Genomic DNA, 26162 nt, shown 5'->3' with positions numbered 1-26162 from the left:
TATATAATGACAATGTGTCTCATACACACACCAGGTTATATAATGACAATGTGTCTCCTGCACACACCAGGTTATATAATGACAATGTGTCTCATACACACACCAGGTTATATAATGACAATGTGTCTCATACACACACCAGGTTATATAATGACAATGTGTCACCTGCACACACCAGGTTATATAATGACAATGTGTCACCTGCACACACCAGGTTATATAATGACAATGTGTCTCATGCACACACCAGGTTATATAATGACAATGTGTCTCATACACACACCAGGTTATATAATGACAATGTGTCTCATACACACACCAGGTTATATAATGACAATGTGTCTCATACACACACCAGGTTATATAATGACAATGTGTCTCATGCACACACCAGGTTATATAATGACAATGTGTCTCATGCACACACCAGGTTATATAATGACAATGTGTCTCATACACACACCAGGTTATATAATGACAATGTGTCTCATACACACACCAGGTTATATAATGACAATGTGTCTCATACACACACCAGGTTATATAATGACAATGTGTCTCATACACACACCAGGTTATATAATGACAATGTGTCTCATGCACACACCAGGTTTATATAATGACAATGTGTCTCATGCACACACCAGGTTATATAATGACAATGTGTCTCATACACACACCAGGTTATATAATGACAATGTGTCTCATACACACACCAGGTTATATAATGACAATGTGTCTCATACACACACCAGGTTATATAATGACAATGTGTCTCATACACACACCAGGTTATATAATGACAATGTGTCTCCTGCACACACCAGGTTATATAATGACAATGTGTCTCATACACACACCAGGTTATATAATGACAATGTGTCTCATACACACACCAGGTTATATAATGACAATGTGTCTCATGCACACACCAGGTTATATAATGACAATGTGTCTCATACACACACCAGGTTATATAATGACAATGTGTCTCATACACACACCAGGTTATATAATGACAATGTGTCTCATACACACACCAGGTTATATAATGACAATGTGTCTCATACACACACCAGGTTATATAATGACAATGTGTCTCATACACACACCAGGTTATATAATGACAATGTGTCTCATACACACACCAGGTTATATAATGACAATGTGTCTCATACACACACCAGGTTATATAATGACAATGTGTCTCATACACACACCAGGTTATATAATGACAATGTGTCTCATACACACACCAGGTTATATAATGACAATGTGTCTCATACACACACCAGGTTATATAATGACAATGTGTCTCATACACACACCAGGTTATATAATGACAATGTGTCTCATACACACACCATGTTATATAGTGACAATGTGTCACCTGCACACACCAGGTTATATAATGACAATGTGTCTCATACACACACCAGGTTATATAATGACAATGTGTCTCATGCACACACCAGGTTATATAATGACAATGTGTCTCATGCACACACCAGGTTATATAATGACAATGTGTCTCATACACACACCAGGTTATATAATGACAATGTGTCTCATACACACACCAGGTTATATAATGACAATGTGTCTCATACACACACCAGGTTATATAATGACAATGTGTCTCATACACACACCTGGTTATATAATGACAATGTGTCTCATGCACACACCAGGTTATATAATGACAATGTGTCTAATACACACACCAGGTTATATAATGACAATGTGTCTCATACACACACCAGGTTATATAATGACAATGTGTCTCATACACACACCAGGTTATATAATGACAATGTGTCTCATACACACACCAGGTTATATAATGACAATGTGTCTCATACACACACCAGGTTATATAATGACAATGTGTCACATGCACACACCAGGTTATATAATGACAATGTGTCTCATACACACACCAGGTATTATAATGACAATGTGTCTCATACACACACCAGGTTATATAATGACAATGTGTCTCATACACACACCTGGTTATATAATGACAATGTGTCTCATGCACACACCAGGTTATATAATGACAATGTGTCTCATACACACACCAGGTTATATAATGACAATGTGTCACATGCACACACCAGGTTATATAATGACAATGTGTCTCATACACACACCAGGTTATATAATGACAATGTGTCTCATACACACACCAGGTTATATAATGACAATGTGTCTCATACACACACCAGGTTATATAATGACAATGTGTCTCATACACACACCAGGTTATATAATGACAATGTGTCTCATACACACACCAGGTTATATAATGACAATGTGTCTCCTGCACACACCAGGTTATATAGTGACAATGTGTCTCCTGCACACACCAGGTTATATAATGACAATGTGTCTCATACACACACCAGGTTATATAATGACAATGTGTCTCATACACACACCAGGTTATATAGTGACAATGTGTCTCATACACACACCAGGTTATATAATGACAATGTGTCTCATACACACACCAGGTTATATAATGACAATGTGTCTCATACACACACCAGGTTATATAATGACAATGTGTCTCATACACACACCAGGTTATATAATGACAATGTGTCTCATGCACACACCAGGTTATATAATGACAATGTGTCTCATACACACACCAGGTTATATAATGACAATGTGTCTCATACACACACCAGGTTATATAATGACAATGTGTCTCATACACACACCAGGTTATATAGTGACAATGTGTCTCATACACACACCAGGTTATATAATGACAATGTGTCTCATACACACACCAGGTTATATAATGACAATGTGTCTCATACACACACCAGGTTATATAATGACAATGTGTCTCCTGCACACACCAGGTTATATAATGACAATGTGTCACATGCACACACCAGGTTATATAATGACAATGTGTCTCATACACACACCAGGTTATATAATGACAATGTGTCTCCTGCACACACCAGGTTATATAATGACAATGTGTCACATGCACACACCAGGTTATATAATGACAATTTAGATTAGATTAGATTCGTTTTATTGTCATTGTACAAAGTAGGAAAACAGAGACAACGAAATTATATTTGAAAATCTAACCAATCCTATACACAGATAGCACTATAATGGTAAAAACTAATAAATAGCAAAAAATTCAAGTGACTTGTGCAGAAAATTTCTATACCACAAAAGTAAGTACAATGTAAGTGTAATAAAGTGCAAGTGCAAAAGAAAATCAGTTCCATACAAAAAAGTATATATATATATACGTGTAAAAAAAAATATAATAAAAAATTAGTCATCTTGCACACATATGTGTACATTTGCATTATATATGTGATGTGAATCATGAGTGTTTTATATGAATCATATGTGTATTTATATAATATATGTGTTATGTGAATATAAAGTGAGGTGAAAAAGAACCATTAACAGGATAATCAATAAATTAAATTAAAACCATTAATTTAGCACTTTCTTCAATATAATAAAAAGATCTAATCATCAGAAGGATAAAAAATTAAAAAATTAAAAAAGGCTATGAGCATAAGAGAGATTTTTAAAAGTTATTATTTAGCAGAGTAATGGCTCTTGGGAAAAAACTATTCCGTAATCTAGCAGTTTTTCCTTTTAAGCTTCTATAACGTCTCCCAGATGGTAAAAGGGCAAATAGTCTGTTGCTAACATGGAAGGGATCATGAATAATTCGATAGGCCTTTAAAAGACTACGTCTGCTTTGAAGATCTTCAATGGTAGGTAACTGAGCACCTATGATATACTGGGCGGTTTTAACAACCCGTTGCAAAGCTTTGCGATCAGAATTAGTACAGTTTCCATACCATACTGTAAAACAGTTGGTGAGAATACTCTCAATAGTACAGCGATAAAAATTAATTAAAATCTGAGTAGATAAATTAACTTTTTTCAGTGTTCTTAAAAAATAGAGACGTTGTGCTTTTTTCACTAAAGTTGAGGTGTTCAAGGACCAAGTCAAATCCTCAGAGATGTGTGTGCCCAGAAACTTGAAACTTGGTACACGTTCAACCTCAGTTCCATTTATATGAATGGGCAATTGTAGACATCGATTTGATTTCCTAAAATCAATAATAATTTCTTTAGTTTTTTTAGTGTTTAGGTCCAGGTTGTTCTCAGCACACCAAATAGCCAGTTGCCTTATTTCTTCTCTATAAGCTGATTCATCGTTGTTACTGATCTGGCCTATGACAGTGGTGTCATCAGCAAACTTGATAATACTATTGGATACATACTTAGGCAAACAGTCATGGGTAAAAAGAGAATATAGCAGTGGACTCAATACACACCCTTGTGGAACACCAGTATTAAGGGTCAGAGTAGATGAGGTGTGATTACCAATTTTTACCAATTGCGGTCTGTTTGTCAAGAAGTCCAGAATCCATTTGCATAATAAAGTATTTATGCCAAGATCATGGAGTTTGGCAACCAGCTTAATAGGAACAACTGTGTTAAATACTGAACTAAAATCAATAAACAACATTCTAACATAGGTGTTATTGTGATCTAAGTGAGTGAGGGCAAAATGCAGAGCTGACGAGATAGCATCTTCTGTTGACCTATTTTGGCGATACGCATATTGGTTAGGATCCAATGCAGGTGGTAGGCAAGTTTTAAGATAGGCCATGACCAGCCTCTCGAAACATTTCATAAAGGCTGAAGTGAGTGCAATGGGGCGAAAGTCATTAAGACAGGCTGCTGTTGATTGTTTAGGCACAGGAATGATGGTGGTTTCCTTAAAGCATGTAGGAACAGTTGTTTGAGCCAGAGACAAATTAAAAATATCAGTAATTACTGTAGCCAATACTCCAGCACAGGATCTTAACACATGTCCAGGAATATCATCAGGACCGGCCGCTTTATATACATCCACCTTGGAGAGGATCCGATACACTTCAGCAACGGAAAAACTCAGGGGTAGTTCATCTGGTGGATGCATAAGTTTAGTTATTGATTCTTTGTTTTCACGGTCAAATCGGGCATAGAAATAGTTACGTTCGTCTGGAAAGGAAGCATCATTAATTATGGGGACTGTGCTTGTGGTTTTATAGTCAGTAATGGACTGTATACCTTGCCACATTCTTCTGGAGTCAGAGTTGTTATTAAAGTGCTCTTCTATGCGTGTTTTCAAGTCAAATTTAGCTCTTTTTATTCCTTTCTTTAAATTGGATCGTGCTAAACTATAAGCCTCAGCATTACCAGTTCTAAATGCAAGTGTCTCATACACACACCAGGTTATATAATGACAATGTGTCTCATACACACACCAGGTTATATAATGACAATGTGTCTCCTGCACACACCAGGTTATATAATGACAATGTGTCTCCTGCACACACCAGGTTATATAATGACAATGTGTCACATACACACACCAGGTTATATAGTGACAATGTGTCTCATGCACACACCAGGTTATATAATGACAATGTGTCTCATACACACACCTGGTTATATAATGACAATGTGTCTCATACACACACCAGGTTATATAATGACAATGTGTCTCATACACACACCAGGTTATATAATGACAATGTGTTTCATACACACACCAGGTTATATAATGACAATGTGTCTCCTGCACACACCAGGTTATATAATGACAATGAGGCCGAATTATCAAGCTGTCAACTATGCTGCATTCGACGGCACCAATACGCTCACCTAACATTGCGGCCGCGGACCTGAATACGCTCTCCTTATTTATAAAAAAAGCTGTCAAAAAGCCACGCACCAAGTACGGGTGATGAGCAGTGGACTGTTGTTAACTAACAGTCATCGATCATCGATCTCGCTGCTATTCGGCATTTTTCTAACGTTATTTATACCCTGTCACTAAACACTGCCACTATACTAAAATGTTTAACCCCTATTCCGCCGCACCTGGCCCCCGCCGCAACTAAATAAAGTTATTAACCCCTATCCCGCTGCTCCCGGAGCCCACCGCAACTCTAATAAAGTTATTAACCCCTATCCCTCCGCTCCTGGAGCCCACCGCAACTCTAATAAAGTTATTAACCCCTATCCCTCCGCTCCCGGAGCCCACCGCAACTAAATTAATGTATTAACCCCTAAACCCCTGGCCTCCCACATCACTACCACTTACTAAACCTATTAACCCCTAAACCGCCAGCCCCCCACATCGCCATTAACTAAATTAAGCTATTAACCCCTAAACCTAACAACCCGCTAACTTTACATTATAATTGCTTCATCCCTATCTTATAATAAATTTAAACTTACCTTTAGAATTAAAATAAACTATATTAAACTATTAATTAACCTACCCTATTATACTAAAATTACATTAAACTATATTAAACTATTAATTAACCTACCCTATTATACTAAAATTACATTAAACTAAAATTAAATTAACTATATTACATTTCTAAAAACCTAACCCTACTCAAGTTATTTAAATCTACTATTAAAAATTACTAAGTTACAAAAAAAATAACAACTAAGTTACACAAAATAAAAAACACTAAGTTACCCAAAATATAAACACTAAGTTACACAAAATAAAAAATAAATGATCAAAAATTTAAACTAATTACACCTAATCTAACAGCCCTATCAAAATAAAAAAGCCCCCCCAAAATAAAAAAAACCCTAGCCTACACTAAACTACAAATGGCCCTTAAAAGGGCCTTTTGCGGGGCATTGCCCCAAAGAAATCAGCTCTTTTACCTGTTAAAAAAAATACAAATACCCCCCCAGCAGTAAAACCCACCACCCACACAACCAACCCCCCAAATCTAAAATACCTAAGCTCACCATTGCCCTGAAAAGGGCATTTGTATGGGCATTCAACTATTTTACTGCCCAAAGTCCCTAACCTAAAATTAAAACCCACCCAATAAACCCTTAAAAAACCTAACTCTAACCCCCGAAGATCCACTTACAGTTTTCAAAGACCGGACATCCATCCTCATCCAAGCGGCAGAAGTTCCCAAGATGGCGTCTCTTACATTCCGATTGGCTGATAGAATTATATCAGCCAATCGGAATTAAAGGGGATAAAATCCTATTGGCTGTTGCAATCAGCCAATAGGATTGAGCTTTCATACTATTGGCTGATCCAATCAGCCAATAGGATTGAGCTTGCATTCTGCCCGCTTGGATGAAGACTTCAGCCTGCTTGGATGAAAACTTCTGCCGGCTTCGCTGAGGACTTCTGCCGCTTGGATGAGGATGGATGTCCGGTCTTCAAAAACTGTAAGTGGATCTTCGGGGGTTAGTGTTAGATTTTTTTAAGGGTTTATTGGGTGGGTTTTAATTTTAGGTTAGGGACTTTGGGCAGTAAAAGAGCTGAATGCCCTTTTAAGGGCAATGCCCTTACAAATGCCCTTTTCAGGGCAATGGGGAGCTTAGGTTTTTTAGATAGGTTTTTATTTGGGGGGGTTGGTTGTGTGGGTGGTGGGTTTTACTGTTGGGGGGGTATTTGTATTTTTTTTAACAGGTAAAAGAGCTGATTTCTTTGGGGCAATGCCACGCAAAAGGCCCTTTTAAGGGCCATTGGTAGTTTAGTGTAGGCTAGGGTTTTTTTATTTTGGGGGGCTTTTTTATTTTGATAGGGCTATTAGATTAGGTGTAATTAGTTTAAATATTTGATCATTTATTTTTTATTTTGCGTAACTTTTTTTTTTTGTAACTTAGTAATTTTTAATAGTAGATTTAAATAACTTGAATAGGGTTAGGTAGGCTAATTAATAGTTTAATATAGTTTATTTTAATTCTAAAGGTAAGTTTAAATTTATTATAAGATAGGGATGAAGTAATTATAATGTAAAGTTAGCGGGTTGTTAGGTTTAGGGATTAATAGCTTAATTTAGCGATGTTGGGGGCTGGCGGTTTAGGGGTTAATAGGTTTAGTAAGTGGTAGTGATATGGGAGGCCAGTGGTTTAGGGGTTAATAATTTAGTTGCGGAGGGGTCCAGGAGAGGCGGGATAGGGGTTAATAACTTTATTAGAGTTGCGGTGGGCTCCAGGAGCGGAGGGATAGGGGTTAATAACTTTATTAGAGTTGCGGAGGGCTCCAGGAGTGGAGGGATAGGGGTTAATAACTTTATTAGAGTTGCTGTGGACTCCGGGAGCAGAGGGATAGGGGTTAATAACTTTATTAGAGTTGCTGTGGACTCCAGGAGCGGAGGGATAGGGGTTAATAACTTTATTAGAGTTGCGGTGGGCTCCAGGAGCGGAGGGATAGGGGTTAATAACTTTATTAGAGTTGCTGTGGACTCCGGGAGCAGAGGGATAGGGGTTAATAACTTTATTAGAGTTGCGGTGGGCTCCAGGAGCGGAGTGATAGGGGTTAATAACTTTATTAGAGTTGCTGTGGACTCCGGGAGCGGAGGGATAGGGGTTAATAACTTTATTTAGTTGCGGTGGGTCCGGGAGCGGCGGGATAGGGGTTAAACATTTTAGTATAGTTGAGATGTTTAGTGACAGGGTATAAATAAAGTTGGGAAAAAGCCGAATAGTAGTGAGATTGATGACTGTTAGTTAACAACAGTCCGCTGCTCATCGCCCTATACTTGGTGCGCGGCTTTTTGACAGCTTTTTTTATAAATAAGGAGAGCATATTCAGGTCCGCTGTCGCGATGTTAGGCGAGCGTATTGGTGCCGTCGAATGCAGCATAGTTGACGGCTTGATAATTCGGCTTCAATTTGTCTACCTCTTCCAAACACCCTAAATTAGGGTCCAGAACTGCCCTGAAAGCGAAACCATCTCTGGCCACAAACTATACCCCTAACATACTAGATAATAGATAGATCAATTCACCTGCTGTACTGCGGCCAGGCTCTGCAGCTGTGCACTGCTCAGGTGCTGCTGTTGCTGCTGCTGCTGCAGCGCCGCGGTCTGCAGCATGAGATGCTGTTGCTGCGCTGCGTACATCTGCTGTAGATACTGCGCTGCTGTGCTTGGCTGGCGGTGCAGAGCCTGCTGTATCACCTGTGCAGATAAGAGGGGACAAAAATAAATATATTCAGAGCACACCTAATAGATACTCACATTTTATTTATTTGTTAACTATTCCAGGTACTTCACCTTTTTTTGTAATAACTACGTACGGCTAGATTACAAGTTTTGCGTTATGAGGGGTGTGGTGCTAACTTACAAGTTATTGTCACCGCTCACTTCCCTACAGCGCTGGTATTACAGGTTTTCATAAACCCGGCGTTATCAGGCAAGAAGTGAGCGTAGAGCAATTGAGCTCCATACCGCACTCCAATACCAGCGCTGCTTGTGGACGATTTCCCCATAGACAAACTTAGCTGTAAAATAAAAATAAACCCTAAGCTAGATACAATGTAACTATTAGTTATTTTGTAGCTAGCTTAGGGTTTATTTTATAGGTAAGTATTTAGTTTTAAATAGGAATTATTTAGGTAATGATAGTAATATTTATTTAGATTTCTTTTAATTATATTTAAGTTAGGGGGTGTTAGGGTAAGACTTAGGTTTAGGGGTTTATAACTTTAGTATAGTGGCGGCGACGTTGGGGGCGGCAGATTAGGGGTCAATAAATGTAGGTAGGTGGCGGCGATGTTGGGGGCGGCAGATTAGGGGTTAATATTTAACTAGTGTTTGCGATGCGGGAGTGCGTCGGTTTATGGGTTAATATGTTTATTATAGTGGCGGCGATGTCCGGAGCGGCAGATTAGGGGTTAATAAGTATAATGTAGGTGTCGGCGATGTCAGGGGCGGCAGATTAGGGGTGTTTAGACTCGGGGTTCATGTTAGGGTGTTAGGTGTAAACATAACTTTTGTTTCCCCATAGGAATCAATGGGGCTGCATTACGGAGCTTTACGCTGCTTTTTTGCAGGTGTCAGGCTTTTTTTCAGCCGGCTCTCCCCATTGATGTCTATGGGGAAATCGTGCACAAGCACGTAAAACCAGCTCACCGCTGCCTTAAGCAGCGCTGGTATTGGAGTGTGGTATGGAGCTCAATTTTGCTCTACGCTTAATTCTTGCCTGATAACGCTGGGTTTATGAAAACCTGTAATACCAGGGCTGTAGGGAATTGAGCGGTGACAATAACTTGCAAGTTAGTAACGCAGCGCTCTTACCACAAAACTCCTAATCTAGCTGTACATTAGTAAAGAATGAAAGATCCGCATGTATAATTTGCATTAACTACAAGAATAAAATGCAGGCAACGCAATAAATAAAATGCAAATTTCAGAATTATTTAGCAACTGCAGAAAATTAGTAGAAATTGGTACTTTTTTTAAGATTTGTTAGAAATTTACTGACAGATGTTTCCAGTTAAAGGGATAGAAAGGTCAAATTTGAAATGTGCATTGGTGCACTTAAAGGGACATGATACCCAAATGTTGAAGCATATGAAAATGATGCAGCAAAGCTATAAAAAGCTGAGTAGAAAATATCACCTGAACATGCTATGAAATCTCATGAGATTACAGTCACTGAATTAAAACTGTTACCAGAGACATTTTGAGGTAAAATATCTTACTTTTTTACACAGAGATGCTCAGGTGATATTTTCCTGTCAGCTTTTTACAGTTATGCCGCCTCACTTTCAAGTGATTTAGCATATGAGTATTATGTCCCTTTAAAATTTTAAATATAATTTTTTTTGCAATATCCTTCCATGAGCAAAAATGCTTCTAGTAAAAATGATTACTGTTTTTTGTGGCATACACACATATGCCATTAGTGCCCGTACACCATAGCACCACACCATCTCAGATAGTCAGCAGTGGCTTGTATGACACAAATTAAGTTGTCACTGATGCAATCGACAACACTGCCGTCAGCTCACTAAGTTGGCAAGTATGCCGCTGAAACATTAAGAACTTTCACTAGAAGCATTTCTGGTAATGAAAGTATAAAATTGCAATGCACCCATACACATTTCAGTTTTTGACCGTTCTATCCCTTTAAGTGAGATTGACACATCAAAATGACAAGGTGGTATAATCGGAGCTCGGATTTGAGCAAAATTAATTTGTAGATTTTGGTTTTAAAGGGACATAAAACAGCAAAAAAAAAATAAAAAAAAATAAAAAAAAATGCTGTAATATTTTATTTAGAGCAGTTTATTATTGTACTATTCCTTGTGTGTATCTATGTGTTTAATCAGTTAGCTACAAAGCAGCAATGCGCACTACTTGGTGCTAGCTGGTGATTGGTAGCTAGCTACACACTTGTCATTGGCTCATTAGATGTGTTCAGCTAGAGCCTATTAATGCGTTGTTGCTCAGCTGATTTTAACTATGCGTTTTTACAGGGGTTAAACTCATATAAATATGCAATAAACAGTATAATAGAGCATTTTTCTTTTTATACTTCTATGTCCCTTTAATACCATTTACTTTCATGCATTTGCATTTGTCCGTTTCTCCTATAGACTTATAAAGTTATACAATAAAAGGTCTAAAGGTACAAATCCCCAAACCCAGAAATACAAAATACAAACTTATTAAATAATATTTATTAAAAATAAAATGATCAAACATTTTCTATTTTTCCTGCCTGTAAATCACAGTTTTCTCTGCCTGTGTCTTTGGTTTGGTTTTTGTGTAATAAATTGCAAATAACAGTCTATATTTATTTTACACAATAAATATTACCTTTCTGATTACAGTACTGTAGTACCATGTCATGGTTAATAAAATGCACTTATTCTGTCTTCAAAAAAAGCTTTAAAACATGAAACATTTTTTTGTTTTGTTCATAAATCATAAACTAACAAAAGGCCACAGAAAAGGCTGTTCTATCTGAAATCCAATCCTGATGCGTATAATGAGTACCACTGTAGGTCTGTGTATGATGTAGACTAGTGCACCACAGGCTACAAGTGCGCATGTGCATCAGCGAGTTCCAGCACCGAGCCCTTACATAGGTAAAGCTCTGTGATAAGACTCGTATAATGAGTACCACTGTAGGTCTGTGTATGATGTAGACCAGTGCACCACAGGCTACAAATGCGCATGTGCATCGGCGAGTTCCAGCACCGAGCCCTTACATAGGTAAAGCGTTGTGATAAGACTCGTATAATGAGTACCACTGTAGGTCTGTGTATGATGTAGACCAGTGCACCACAGGCTACAAATGCGCATGTGCATCAGCGAGTTCCAGCACCGAGCTCTTACATAGGTAAAGCTCTGTGATAAGACTCGTATAATGAGTACCACTGTAGGTCTGTGTATGATGTAGACCAGTGCACCACAGGCTACAAATGCGCATGTGCATCGGCGAGTTCCAGCACCAAGCCCTTACATAGGCAAAGCGTTGTGATAAGACTCGTATAATGAGTACCACTGTAGGTCTGTGTATGATGTAGACTAGTGCACCACAGGCTACAAATGCGCATGTGCATCAGCGAGTTCCAGCACCGAGACCGTACATAGGTAAAGCTCTGTGATAAGACTCGTATAATGAGTACCACTGTAGGTCTGTGTATGATGTAGACTAGTGCACCACAGGCTACAAATGCGCATGTGCATCGGCGAGTTCCAGCACCGAGCCCTTACATAGGTAAAGCTCTGTGATAAGACTCGTATAATGAGTACCACTGTAGGTCTGTGTATGATGTAGACTAGTGCACCACAGGCTACAAATGCGCATGTGCATCGGCGAGTTCCAGCACCGAGCCCTTACATAGGTAAAGCTCTGTGATAAGACTCGTATAATGAGTACCACTGTAGGTCTGTGTATGATGGTGACTAGTGCACCACAGGCTACAAATGCGCATGTGCATCAGCGAGTTCCAGCACCAAGCCCTTACATAGGTAAAGCTCTGTGATAAGACTCGTATAATGAGTACGACTGTAGGTCTGTGTATGATGTAGACTAGTGCACCACAGGCTACAAATGCGCATGTGCATCTGCGAGTTCCAGCACTGAGCCCTTACATAGGTAAAGCGTTGTGATAAGACTCGTATAATGAGTACCACTGTAGGTCTGTGTATGATGTAGACTAGTGCACCACAGGCTACAAATGCGCATGTGCATCAGCGAGTTCCAGCACCAAGCCCTTACATAGGTAAAGCTCTGTGATAAGACTGGTATAATGAGTACCACTGTAGGTCTGTGTATGATGTAGACTAGTGCACCACAGGCTACAAATGCGCATGTGCATCGGCGAGTTCGAGCACCAAGACCGTACATAGGTAAAGCTCTGTGATAAGACTCGTATAATGAGTACCACTGTAGGTCTGTGTATGATGTAGACTAGTGCACGACAGACTACAAGTGCGCATGTGCATCAGCGAGTTCCAGCACCGAGCCCTTACATAGGTAAAGCGTTGTGATAAGACTCGTATAATGAGTACCACTGTAGGTCTGTGTATGATGTAGACTAGTGCACCACAGGCTACAAATGCGCATGTGCATCGGCGAGTTCCAGCACCGAGACCGTACATAGGTAAAGCTCTGTAATAAGACTCGTATAATGAGTACCACTGTAGGTCTGTGTATGATGTAGACTAGTGCACCACAGGCTACAAATGCGCACGTGCATCGGCGAGTTCCAGCACCAAGCCCTTACATAGGTAAAGCTCTGTGATAAGACTCGTATAATGAGTACCACTGTAGGCCTGTGTATGATGTAGACTAGTGCACCACAGGCTACAAATGCGCATGTGCATCGGCGAGTTACAGCACCGAGCCCTTACATAGGTAAAGCGTTGTGATAAGACTCGTATAATGAGTACCACTGTAGGTCTGTGTATGATGTAGACCAGTGCACCACAGGCTACAAATGCGCATGTGCATCGGCGAGTTCCAGCACCGAGCCCTTACATAGGTAAAGCGTTGTGATAAGACTCGTATAATGAGTACCACTGTAGGTCTGTGTATGATGTAGACTAGTGCACCACAGGCTACAAATGCGCATGTGCATCGGCGAGTTCGAGCACTGAGCCCTTACATAGGTAAAGCTCTGTGATAAGACTCGTATAATGAGTACCACTGTAGGTCTGTGTATGATGTAGACTAGTGCACCACAGGCTACAAAAGCGCATGTGCATCGGCGAGTTTGAGCACTGATCCCTTACATAGGTAAAGCTCTGTGATAAGACTCGTATAATGAGTACAACTGTAGGTCTGTGTATGATGTAGACTAGTGCACCACAGGCTACAAATGCGCATGTGCATCAGCGAGTTCCAGCACCGAGCCCTTACATAGTTAAAGCTCTTTGATAAGACTCGTATAATGAGTACCACTATGGGTCTGTGTATGATGTAGACTAGTGCACCACAGGCTACAAATGCGCATGTGCATCGGCGAGTTCGAGCACTGAGCCCTTACATAGGTAAAGCTCTGTGATAAGACTCGTATAATGAGTACCACTGTAGGTCTGTGTATGATGTAGACTAGTGCACCACAGGCTACAAATGCGCATGTGCATCAGCGAGTTCCAGCACCGAGCCCTTACATAGGTAAAGCTCTGTGATAAGACTCGTATAATGAGTACCACTATGGGTCTGTGTATGATGTAGACTAGTGCACCACAGGCTATAAATGCACATGTGCATCAGCGAGTTCCAGCACCGAGCCCTTACATAGGTAAAGCGTTGTGATAAGACTCGTATAATGAGTACCACTGTAGGTCTGTGTATGATGTAGACTAGTGCACCACAGGCTACAAATGCGCATGTGCATCAGCGAGTTCCAGCACCGAGCCCTTACATAGGTAAAGCTCTGTGATAAGACTCGTATAATGAGTACCACTGTAGGTCTGTGTATGATGTAGACTAGTGCACCACAGGCTACAAATGCGCATGTGCATCGGCGAGTTCCAGCACCGAGCCCTTACATAGGAAAAGCTCTGTGATAAGACTCATATAATGAGTACCACTGTAGGTCTGTGTATGATGTAGACTAGTGCACCACAGGCTACAAATGCGCATGTGCATCGGCGAGTTCCAGCACCGAGCCCTTACATAGGTAAAGCTCTGTGATAAGACTCATATAATGAGTACCACTGTAGGTCTGTGTATGATGTAGACTAGTGCACCTCAGGCTACAAATGCGCATGTGCATCGGCGAGTTCCAGCACCGAGCCCTTACATAGGTAAAGCTCTGTGATAAGACTCGTATAATGAGTACCACTGTAGGTCTGTGTATGATGTAGACTAGTGCACCACAGGCTACAAATGTGCATGTGCATCGGCGAGTTCGAGCACAGAGACCGTACATAGGTAAAGCTCTGTGATAAGACTCGTATAATGAGTACCACTGCAGGTCTGTGTATGATGTAGACTAGTGCACCACAGGCTACAAATGCGCATGTGCATCGGCGAGTTCCAGCACCAAGCCCTTACATAGGTAAAGCTCTGTGATAAGACTCGTATAATGAGTACCACTGTAGGTCTGTGTATGATGTAGACTAGTGCACCACAGGCTACAAATGCGCATGTGCATCGGCGAGTTCCAGCACCAAGCCCTTACATAGGTAAAGCTCTGTGATAAGACTCGTATAATGAGTACCACTGTAGGTCTGTGTATGATGTAGACTAGTGCACCACAGGCTACAAATGCGCATGTGCATCGGCGAGTTCCAGCACCAAGCCCTTACATAAGTAAAGCTCTGTGATAAGACTCGTATAATGAGTACCACTGTAGGTCTGTGTATGATGTAGACTAGTGCACCACAGGCTACAAATGCGCATGTGCATCGGCGAGTTCGAGCACTGAGCCCTTACATAGGTAAAGCTCTGTGATAAGACTCGTATAATGAGTACCACTGTAGGTCTGTGTATGATGTAGACTAGTGCACCACAGGCTACAAATGCGCATGTGCATCAGCGAGTTCCAGCACCGAGCCCTTACATAGGTAAAGCTCTGTGATAAGACTCGTATAATGAGTACCACTATGGGTCTGTGTATGATGTAGACTAGTGCACCACAGGCTATAAATGCGCATGTGCATCAGCGAGTTCCAGCACCGAGCCCTTACATAGGTAAAGCGTTGTGATAAGACTCGTATAATGAGTACCACTGTAGGTCTGTGTATGATGTAGACTAGTGCACCACAGGCTACAAATGCGCATGTGCATCAGCGAGTTCCAGCACCGAGCCCTTACATAGGTAAAGCTCTGTGATAAGACTCGTATAATGAGTACCACTGTAGGTCTGTGTATGATGTAGACTAGTGCACCACAGGCTACAAATGCGCATGTGCATCGGCGAGTTCCAGCACCGAGCCCTTACATAGGAAAAGCTCTGTGATAAGACTCATATAATGAGTACCACTGTAGGTCTGTGTATGATGTAGACTAGTGCACCACAGGCTACAAATGTGCATGTGCATCGGCGAGTTCCAGCACCGAGCCCTTACATAGGTAAAGCTCTGTGATAAGACTCATATAATGAGTACCACTGTAGGTCTGTGTATGATGTAGACTAGTGCACCACAGGCTACAAATGCGCATGTGCATCGGCGAGTTCCAGCACCAAGCCCTTACATAGGTAAAGCTCTGTGATAAGACTTGTATAATGAGTACCACTGTAGGTCTGTGTATGATGTAGACTAGTGCACCACAGGCTACAAATGCGCATGTGCATCGGTGAGTTCCAGCACCAAGCCCTTACATAAGTAAAGCTCTGTGATAAGACTCGTATAATGAGTACCACTGTAGGTCTGTGTATGATGTAGACTAGTGCACCACAGGCTACAAATGCGCATGTGCATCGGTGAGTTCCAGCACCAAGCCCTTACATAAGTAAAGCTCTGTGATAAGACTCGTATAATGAGTACCACTGTAGGTTTGGAAAAGCATCACTTATATAATCAAAATTATAACAAAAATTTAAGAATTGCATCAATCATTTAAATGAACTAGTTTCATATACCTTTAAAAGACCATTAAATTGCACAATTAATTGCATAATTAATTAGTGCTTAAAGGGACCCAAAAATGTTTCTTTCATGATTCAGATCAGATATAGCATGACATTTCAACTTTCAAATTTACTTCTATTATCAAATGTTCTTCATTCTCTTGGTATCTTTTGTTAAAAAGCAGGAACCACGTATCCGGAGAACTATATGGCAGAAGTTTTGCAAATGTTATAGGCAAATTTGATAATAGAAGTAAAATGGAAACTTCTTAAAACTGTATGCACTGTCTGAATCACACACAACAACAATTAAATAAGCAGTAGACTTTTTTTGGACAAACATGTATCATGTGACAGCTCTCACCAATCACAGACTCATATATGTATAAACTGTGAATCTTGCACATGCTCAGTAGGAGCTACAGTGTATATAACTGTATCATGTGACAGCTCTCACCAATCACAGACTCATATATGTGTAAACTGTGAATCTTGCACATGCTCAGTAGGAGCTACAGTGTATATAACTGTATCATTCTTTTTTTTTTACCAATAAAAAATGTTGACCTGCCACTGCCTGCACTGATATCATGTGTGACATGATGCTTCACTAGTGTCTCTGACTACAGGGGGTTAGTGTTTCTGTTTTACCCATTGGTGTTTATGTATGTGTGTGTATTTATGTGACTGTGTGTGTATTTATGTGTGTGTATGTGTGTGTGTGTATGTATGTATGTGACTGTGTGTGTATTTATGCATGTATGTGTGTGTGTGTGTGTGTATGTATGTATGTATGTGACTGTGTGTGTATTTATGCATGTATGTGTGTGTGTGTATGTATGTATGTATGTGACTGTGTGTGTATTTATGCATGTATGTGTGTGTGTGTATGTATGTATGTATGTGACTGTGTGTGTATTTATGCATGTATGTGTGTGTGTGTATGTATGTATGTATGTGACTGTGTGTGTATTTATGCATGTATGTGTGTGTGTGTATGTATGTATGTATGTGACTGTGTGTGTATTTATGCATGTATGTGTGTGTGTGTGTGTGTGTGTGTGTATGTATGTATGTATGTATGTATGTATGTATGTGACTGTGTGTGTATTTATGCATGTATGTGTGTGTGTATGTATGTATGTGACTGTGTGTGTATTTATGCATGTATGTGTTTGTGTGTGTATGTCTCACTCTGACATACAAAGCCCTCAACTGCACTGCTCCCCCCTATATCTCAGACCTTGTCTCCAGATACTCTCCCTCCCGTCCCCTTCGCTCTGCTCATGACCTCCTACTCTCCTCCTCTCTTGTCACCTCATCACACTCCCGTTTACAGGACTTCTCCAGACTGGCTCCCATCTTGTGGAACTCTCTGCCTCGCTCCACAAGACTCTCTTCTAGTTTTGAAAGCTTCAAGTGCTCCCTAAAGACTCTACTGTTCAGGGATGCATAGAACCTACACTAACCTTTCCTAATACCAGTTCCTCTCCTCCATTGCTATCCCCTGAACCCCCTTAGCATGTAAGCCTAAGAGTCCAGCTGTTTGTAGATCACCTTCTTAAGAGCTGACTACAACAGTGCGACTCTTGGCAGGGCCCTCTACCCGTTTGATCCCTATAAATGTTTTGTTGTACTCCCCCTTTGTTTATAGCGCTGCGGAATCTGTTGGCGCTCTACAAATAACCGATAATAATAATGTATGTGTGTATGTGACTGTGTGTGTATTTATGCATGTATGTGTGTGTGTATGTATGTGTGTATGTGACTGTGTGTGTATTTATGCATGTATGTGTGTGTATATATGTATGTATGTGTGTATGTGACTGTGTGTGTATTTATGCATGTATGTGTGTATGTATGTATGTGTGTATGTGACTGTGTGTGTATTTATGCATGTATGTGTGTGTATATATGTATGTATGTGTGTATGTGACTGTGTGTGTATGTATGTGTGTGTGTGTGTGTATGGTGTGTATGTGACTGTGTGTATTTATGCATGTATGTGTGTGTATGTATGTATGTGTGTATGTAACTGTGTGTCTGTGTGTGTATTTATGCATGTATGTGTGTGTGTATGTGTTTGTATGTATATATGTAAATGCGTGTGTATCTATGCATGTATGTGTGTGTATGTATGTATGTGACTGTGTGTGTATTTATGCATGTTTGTGTGTGTGTGTGTGTGTATGTGACTGTGTGTGTATTTATGCATGTATGTGTGTGTGTGTGTGTGTATGTATGTATGTATGTATGTATGTATGTGACTGTGTGTGTGTGTATGTAACTATGTGTGTATTTATGCATGTATATGTGTTAATGTGTGTGTGTGTATGTATGTGACTGTGTGTGTATTTATGCATGTATGTGTGTGTATATATGTATGTATGTGTGTATGTGACTGTGTGTGTATGTATGCATGTATGTGTGTGTGTATGGTGTGTATGTGACTGTGTGTGTATTTATGCATGTATGTGTGTGTGTATGTATGTATGTATGTATGTGTGTATGTAACTGTGTGTCTGTGTGTGTATTTATGCATGTATGTGTGTGTATGTGTTTGTATGTATATATGTAAATGCATGTGTATCTATGCATGTATGTGTGTGTATGTATGTATGTGACTGTGTGTGTATTTATGCATGTTTGTGTGTGTGTGTGTGTGTATGTGACTGTGTGTGTATTTATGCATGTATGTGTGTGTGTGTGTATTTATGCATGTATGTATGTATGTGAGTGTGTATGTATGTAACTATGTGTGTATTTATGCATGTATATGTGTTAATGTGTGTGTGTGTGTATGTATGTGACTGTGTGTGTATTTATGCATGTATGTGTGTGTATGTTTCTGGAACCAGCAAATTACAGACCTTGTTACTACAGCATGGGGGGCAGGAGTAAACAGTGTCACTATACAGTACCACTATATACAGTACGGGGGGGGGGGGCTGGACCATGTCACAGACTACTGTGGTCACTTTACAAAGTACTGGGCGGGTAGGGTCAGGCCAGCCATCTCACCGGCAGATTACAGACTGTGTCACTGACTCACTATATACAGTACTGGTGGGTTAAATACTGTCACTATATACAGTAATAGGGGTCAGACCATCTCACAGACTGTGGGCACAGGGTGCCTCATTTTGCAGACGTGTAATCTGATTCACATTTATTTTTCTGTGTTAAATGTAAAAATAAAATAAAAACAATATGTATCAAATTCCCCTTTTTTTTGGGTGGGGGTCGGTAGGGGGGCCCTTCTTAGATTCTTGCACCTGGGCCCTGTGGTTTCTAGTTACACCTCTGATGTGACAGCCTTCAGCCAATCACAAAATGCATGTACGTATATCCTGTGAATCTTGCACATGCTCAGTAGCAGCTGGTGCTTTAGAAAATGTGCAAATAAAAAGATTGTGCACATTTAGAATACAGAAGTGAATTGTAAAGTTGTTTAAAATTGCGCTCTCTATCTGAATCAGAAAAGAAATAATAAATGTGTATTGCAAGGTCATTTTATTTTTCTAGATTAAACATTTTGGGCTAGATTATAAATCGGGAGCATTTGATAGTGCAGGGGACATTATTATGCGCTTGGCATCTCACAATCTAACATTGCAAGTGGATGGTTAAAATGTTTAACCAGAGCATCTTAACACTGCTGAAATGTGGTTAGCGAGCTCTATAATTTTAATGGATAGCGCAGGGAGCGATATTAGCGTGCTCCTTCCTTTTTGTCACCGGAAATAGTCTATTATGCAAGAGATTTAGGGCACCTGCGCTATTTGACATGCAGAAGGTAATGCCTTAGACTAGATGTTAACACGCAATGTTGCTAATATTTTGCGCTCCTCTTGTAATCTAAGCCTTTATGGGGTTAAATTTCCCTTTAAGGGCACATTGGAAAGCTCTATATTTCACCAATAAAGAATTTTCAACTACATTCGGTCTGACTTTTTGTATAAATAATAAAATCTAATGTGAAGCAGCTTTCTGGCGCTAAACCTTGTTTAATAGTTATTGTGTCCAATGGAATTTCCCCCAGTCCTGGGATGTCTATGAATTCATCTATTGTCGCTTTATGACCCAAGACAGTTCCGATAAGGATAATATAATGGTGAATTGGGGTGTTGTTTATGTCTGTTGTCACCGAGTGATAAATGACAGCTGAGGAAGAGTTTACAATTGGGGTCACACAGGGACGAGGAGCCAAACCATGAACGTTAAACAATGCAGCAAAAGGAAGTGTTCGAGTTACTATGAGCTATAATGAACAGCAAAGCTTGTTGATCACACTTTACACAGTGATGTCCTGTGGTGACCTAAAAAATTAGCACAAAGCTTATTCAGCTACCATGAGGCATTTGTCTAAAAGGGACAGGTTACCCTACATTTTCTCCCCTTTAATTTGTTCCCAATAATCCGTTTAACCTGCTGGAGTGTATTAAATTGTTTACGGTTGATCCTTTATCTTTATATCAGCATTTGAAATAGCAGTTTTTTTGCTTGTAGTATCCCTACCTATGCTAAAAGTTTCTATACTAAAGTATTGGCTACAAAATCTTTTTTTTTTAGACCTTGTATTGTAATGTATTGGGCTTTGGAATACAGACAGAGATAATAAAGAAGTGTGTGTGTACAGAAAGTGATACAATAAAGAGATCTAATTTCCCTGCAAGCTCAACCCATTTTAATGGATTGTGGTTTCAAAGAAAAAGGCAGCTATTTCCCCAAGCTGGACCGGCCACCAGCAACCAACTTCACTTGTAGTCCGGAATGAAAATTGGGAAAGGTGAATAAGTTTGATTTGGTCTAAATGACCATTTCAAAGTATGTAAAAATATACATAGTAACAGGTGATATAAAGCTTGATTTATTAAAATCCCTATGCAACGTGTTTCTCAGCTTAAAGGGACATTAAACACTTTGAGATGGTAATATAAAATGATAAATAGTAGGTATAAAAAAAATCTCTGCAATATACTTTTATTATTTATGTTGTCCCCTTTTCCTGTAATTCTATTCTGAATTTGTGAGCTATTCAGTTGCTTTTGGAAATGGAAGTGCAGAACACTGTTATATTCCTCACAGCCATTGGTTGCTCACTCTAGTGATCTAATTATAACTGTCCCTAATTGGCCACAGCAGAGAAGGTAACCTAAGTTACAACATGGCAGCTCCCATTGTTTTATAGACACTAAAACTTTACAATTATTTTGTCAATATTTAAACAGCTATTGAAACTTTAAAAAATACATCTACATGCTATTCTCAGACTTATCTTTTCTTTGAATGCATCATCCTATCTAGCATTCATTTAGTGTTTAATGTCCCTTTAATAGTAGGAAAAAAAAAATCAGAAATGCCATTAAGTCTGTCTGTATTTCTTTCATATATGTTGACTTAAAGGGACATGATACTCAAATGTTGAAGCACTTGAAAGTGATGCAGAATAGCTGTAAAAAGCGGACTAGAAAATATCACCTGAACTTTTCTTTGTAAAAAAGAAAGTTATTTTACCTCAAAATATCCTTAGTAACCACATCCCATTGTAAAAAGACTTTAAGCAGCCAATCAGGATGTTAGTCCTAGTCAGCTGGCACATCATGTGATTTCCTTCTTTAGTTTACGGAAGTGTACTATGAAATCTCATGAGATCACAGTAAAACAAAATGTGACATCAGCACTGATGAAGCTGATTGACTGTTTTGTGTTTTTCAACATGCAGATGACAGTAGCTAAAATATGACTGTTCACAGAGCACTTACTATTGTGAGCTAAAGGAATTTTGAAGAAAAATGTCTTCATTTGTTTCATAGAGATGTTCAGGTGATATTTTCTTGTCAGATTTGTACAGTTATGTTTCATCACTTTCAAGTCATTTTGCATTTGTGTATTACGTCCATTTAATTAATGGAATGACCTTAAAGTGTTTGCCAGTACCACCTCTACTGGAAGTCTACTCCATGAATTAACCACTCTTTTCTATAAAGTAGGACAGTAACTGAAAAACATATCAGGACCATTTTATGTACATAAAAACATCTATTAAATAGAGATCATGCTTTAAAACCTCACACCCTGCCCTCCAGCAGTGCATGATCACCTGGCACTGAAGGAGTTAAGTGGTTACTTGCAGGACAGCCCTTATAAGCCCTGTTTATGAAGGTGGTTGAGGTCAGAGGTTAAGAGGGGTGAAGGGGTCAGTTTGTTTCCTACCCACAAAAACTGTGGAATTACAGGCCAGCTCTGTAATGAGTGTCCTGTCTCCGGAAGTGGTTATACTGCTCTCATGTCATCCATCACTGACCACTCACTCTGGTCCCTTCCCCCTGGCCAGATCAGTCCTTGTGCTCAGGGAATCCATCACTTCAGGACAGAAGCTGCTTGGCAGGTCCCATAGGCAGGGTCAGTGACTCATTGTGTCACATAAACTGGCAAAGCAGGGAAACTCAGCTATGCTGGGACTAAAAATAATCTGGTCCCCTTATATACAATATGGACTCCCATACACCTCATATCTGGGCTCTGTTACTGCCAATATATACAGTCTATGGTTTGTTATCCCCAATATATACAATCTGCAGTTTGCTATCCCCAATATATACAATCTGCAGTTTGCTATCCCCAATATATACAATCTGTGCTCCCCTATGCGCCATGTATATAATCACAATCTGGGCTACCTTATCCCCTATACACATGTATACACACACACACACCTGTATGCACACACATGTATTGTACACATATAAACATGTACACAAACATACAAACACACGTACACACCTGTATATACACACACACCTGTATACACACATATATACATACACATAATTATTGTACATACACACCTGTATACACACATATATACATACACATAATTATTGTACACACACATACAAACATGTACACAAATATATACACACACGTATACACCTGTATATACACACACACACACATACATGTACACAAACATACAAACACACACATGTACACAAACACATACACACCTGTATACACACATATACATACACATACTTATTGTACACACACACATACATGTACACAAACATACACACACACGTACACAACTGTATACACACATATACATACACATAATTATTGTACACACACACATACATGTACACAAACATACACACACATGTACACAAACACACACACATCTGTTTACACAAATATACATACACATAATTATTGTACACACACACACATATACACAAACACACATGCACAAACATACACACCTGTATACACAACTATACATACACACATACATATACACAAACACACATACACACCTGTATACACAAATATACATACACACATACATATACACAAACACACATACACACCTGTATACACAAATATACATACACATAATTATTGTACACACACACACATATACACAAACACACATGCACAAACACATACACACCTGTATACACAAATATACATACACACATACATATACACAAACACACATACACACCTGTATACACAAATATACATACACATAATTATTGTACACACACACATACATGTACACAAACATACACACATACATGTACACAAACATACACACACACGTACACAAACACACATGTACACACATGCACACCTGTATACACACATGTACACAAACATACATGTACACAAACACACACACGTACACAAACACACATGTACACAAACACACATGTACACACATGCACACCTGTATACACACATGTACACAAACACACACACGTACACAAACACACATGTACACACACCACATACATTTAAACGGGCAGTAAACACCCAGTTATAATACTTTTTCTGCAGTTGTGCAATAAATGAATATATTAGGTTAGTGTGATCTTTTCTAACACCTTGTTTGCTGCAATTATCGTTCAATAACCAAAGCTCCCTCGCTTTATACCTTATTTAGAGAAGCCAATCTTGGCTTCTGGAGAAGACACAGCTAGCTATTGTCATTATGTTAGCAAAACATGCTTTGTTATGCAGTTCTTATTTTTATCATTTCTGCTGAAGCCAACTAGGGACAGATATGTGGCAGGGTTAGGCTTGTGAAACCTGACGTGCACTTCTTAGATCTGGAAAACCCACAATTTTCAGTCTCAACGTAAAGAACAAAGTTTTTTTTCTTTTTAAAACACAAAATGAAACATTTTATATTACAATCACAATGTGTTTAATGTCCCTTTAACCCATTAATATCTGAAGATAACTGCAATACACTGTACAGCAATGTTTCTCTGGCGAGAGGTTAAAGGGACAGTCTACACTAAAATTGTTCATGTTTAAAAAGATAGACAATGCCTTTGCTACCCATTTCCCAGCTTTGCACAACCAACATTGCTAGATTAATAAACTTTATAACATTTAAACCTCTAAATGTCTGCCTGTTTCAAAGGCTCTATAGACAGCTTCTTAATCACATGCTATTTTATTTGCTTTTCACAGGAGACTGCTAGTTCATGTGGGCTTAGGGTGACCATATTGCCGCTTTAAAAAGGGACACATATGAAAAATACATATGGCAGAGTTCTTATACAAAACATTTCTTTGAACAGTCCTGAAAACAGCCCTGACATATGTATTTCTCATATGTGTCCCTTTTTAAAGTGGCAATATGGTCACCCTATGTGGGCTATATAGATAACATTGTGTTCATGCCCAAAAAGTTATTTAAGATTTAGCACAACACAGCACTAAATGCAAGTCAATAGATAATAAATAAAAAGTCATGTGATCAGGGGCTGTCTGCAGAGGCTTAGATACAAGGTAATCACAGAGGTAAAAATTATATTTATATAACTGTGTTGGTTATGCAAAACTGGGGAATGGGTAATAAAGTGATTTTCTATCTTTTAAAACAATAACAATTCTGGTGCAGACTGTCCCTTTAAAGGGACAACTACAATAGTTTAGTTACTGCTCACCATGCTTGTATAGTACCTGCAGCTGTCTTCAAAGCTGTTCTCTTAATTTAACCCTTTGGAATTATCAGTTAGTTGAGTCCTGAATCTTTACACTGGGCGCCGCCATCTTGGAGCTTATATTTGTTATGTAACTCTAAAACTATGCAAAAAACTGCAAAATTGTAACCCTTCCTCTCTCTATTATGTGAACTAATGTGACATGCAAAGTACAGCTGTCAAAAAGCCAGATCTGTGAAAGCGCACGGCTTCTGTCACATGATGCAGCAATACGCAAGCTACAAGATGGCCGCCCCAGTATAAAATGCAGAGCTTTAGCAG

The 26162-nt window shown here is 39.3% G+C and overlaps 1 protein-coding gene across 1 annotated transcript in view; it reads right to left on the bottom strand.

Moving 5' to 3' along the window:
• PHC2 (polyhomeotic homolog 2) overlaps positions 1-26162 on the bottom strand; it is a 218668-nt gene that overhangs the window by 104911 nt on the left and 87595 nt on the right. The window contains exon 4 of the mRNA XM_053690193.1: positions 8846-9016. Within this exon, the coding sequence (XP_053546168.1) occupies positions 8846-9016 (171 nt within the window). The remainder of the gene's footprint in view (positions 1-8845; positions 9017-26162) is intronic.

Source organism: Bombina bombina, chromosome 8 (genome assembly GCF_027579735.1).
Source record: "Bombina bombina isolate aBomBom1 chromosome 8, aBomBom1.pri, whole genome shotgun sequence".
NCBI classification, from domain to species: Eukaryota; Metazoa; Chordata; class Amphibia; order Anura; family Bombinatoridae; genus Bombina; species Bombina bombina.
The sequence above is the reverse complement of the archived record's forward strand: the minus strand, read 5'-3'. Positions and strand labels throughout refer to the sequence as shown.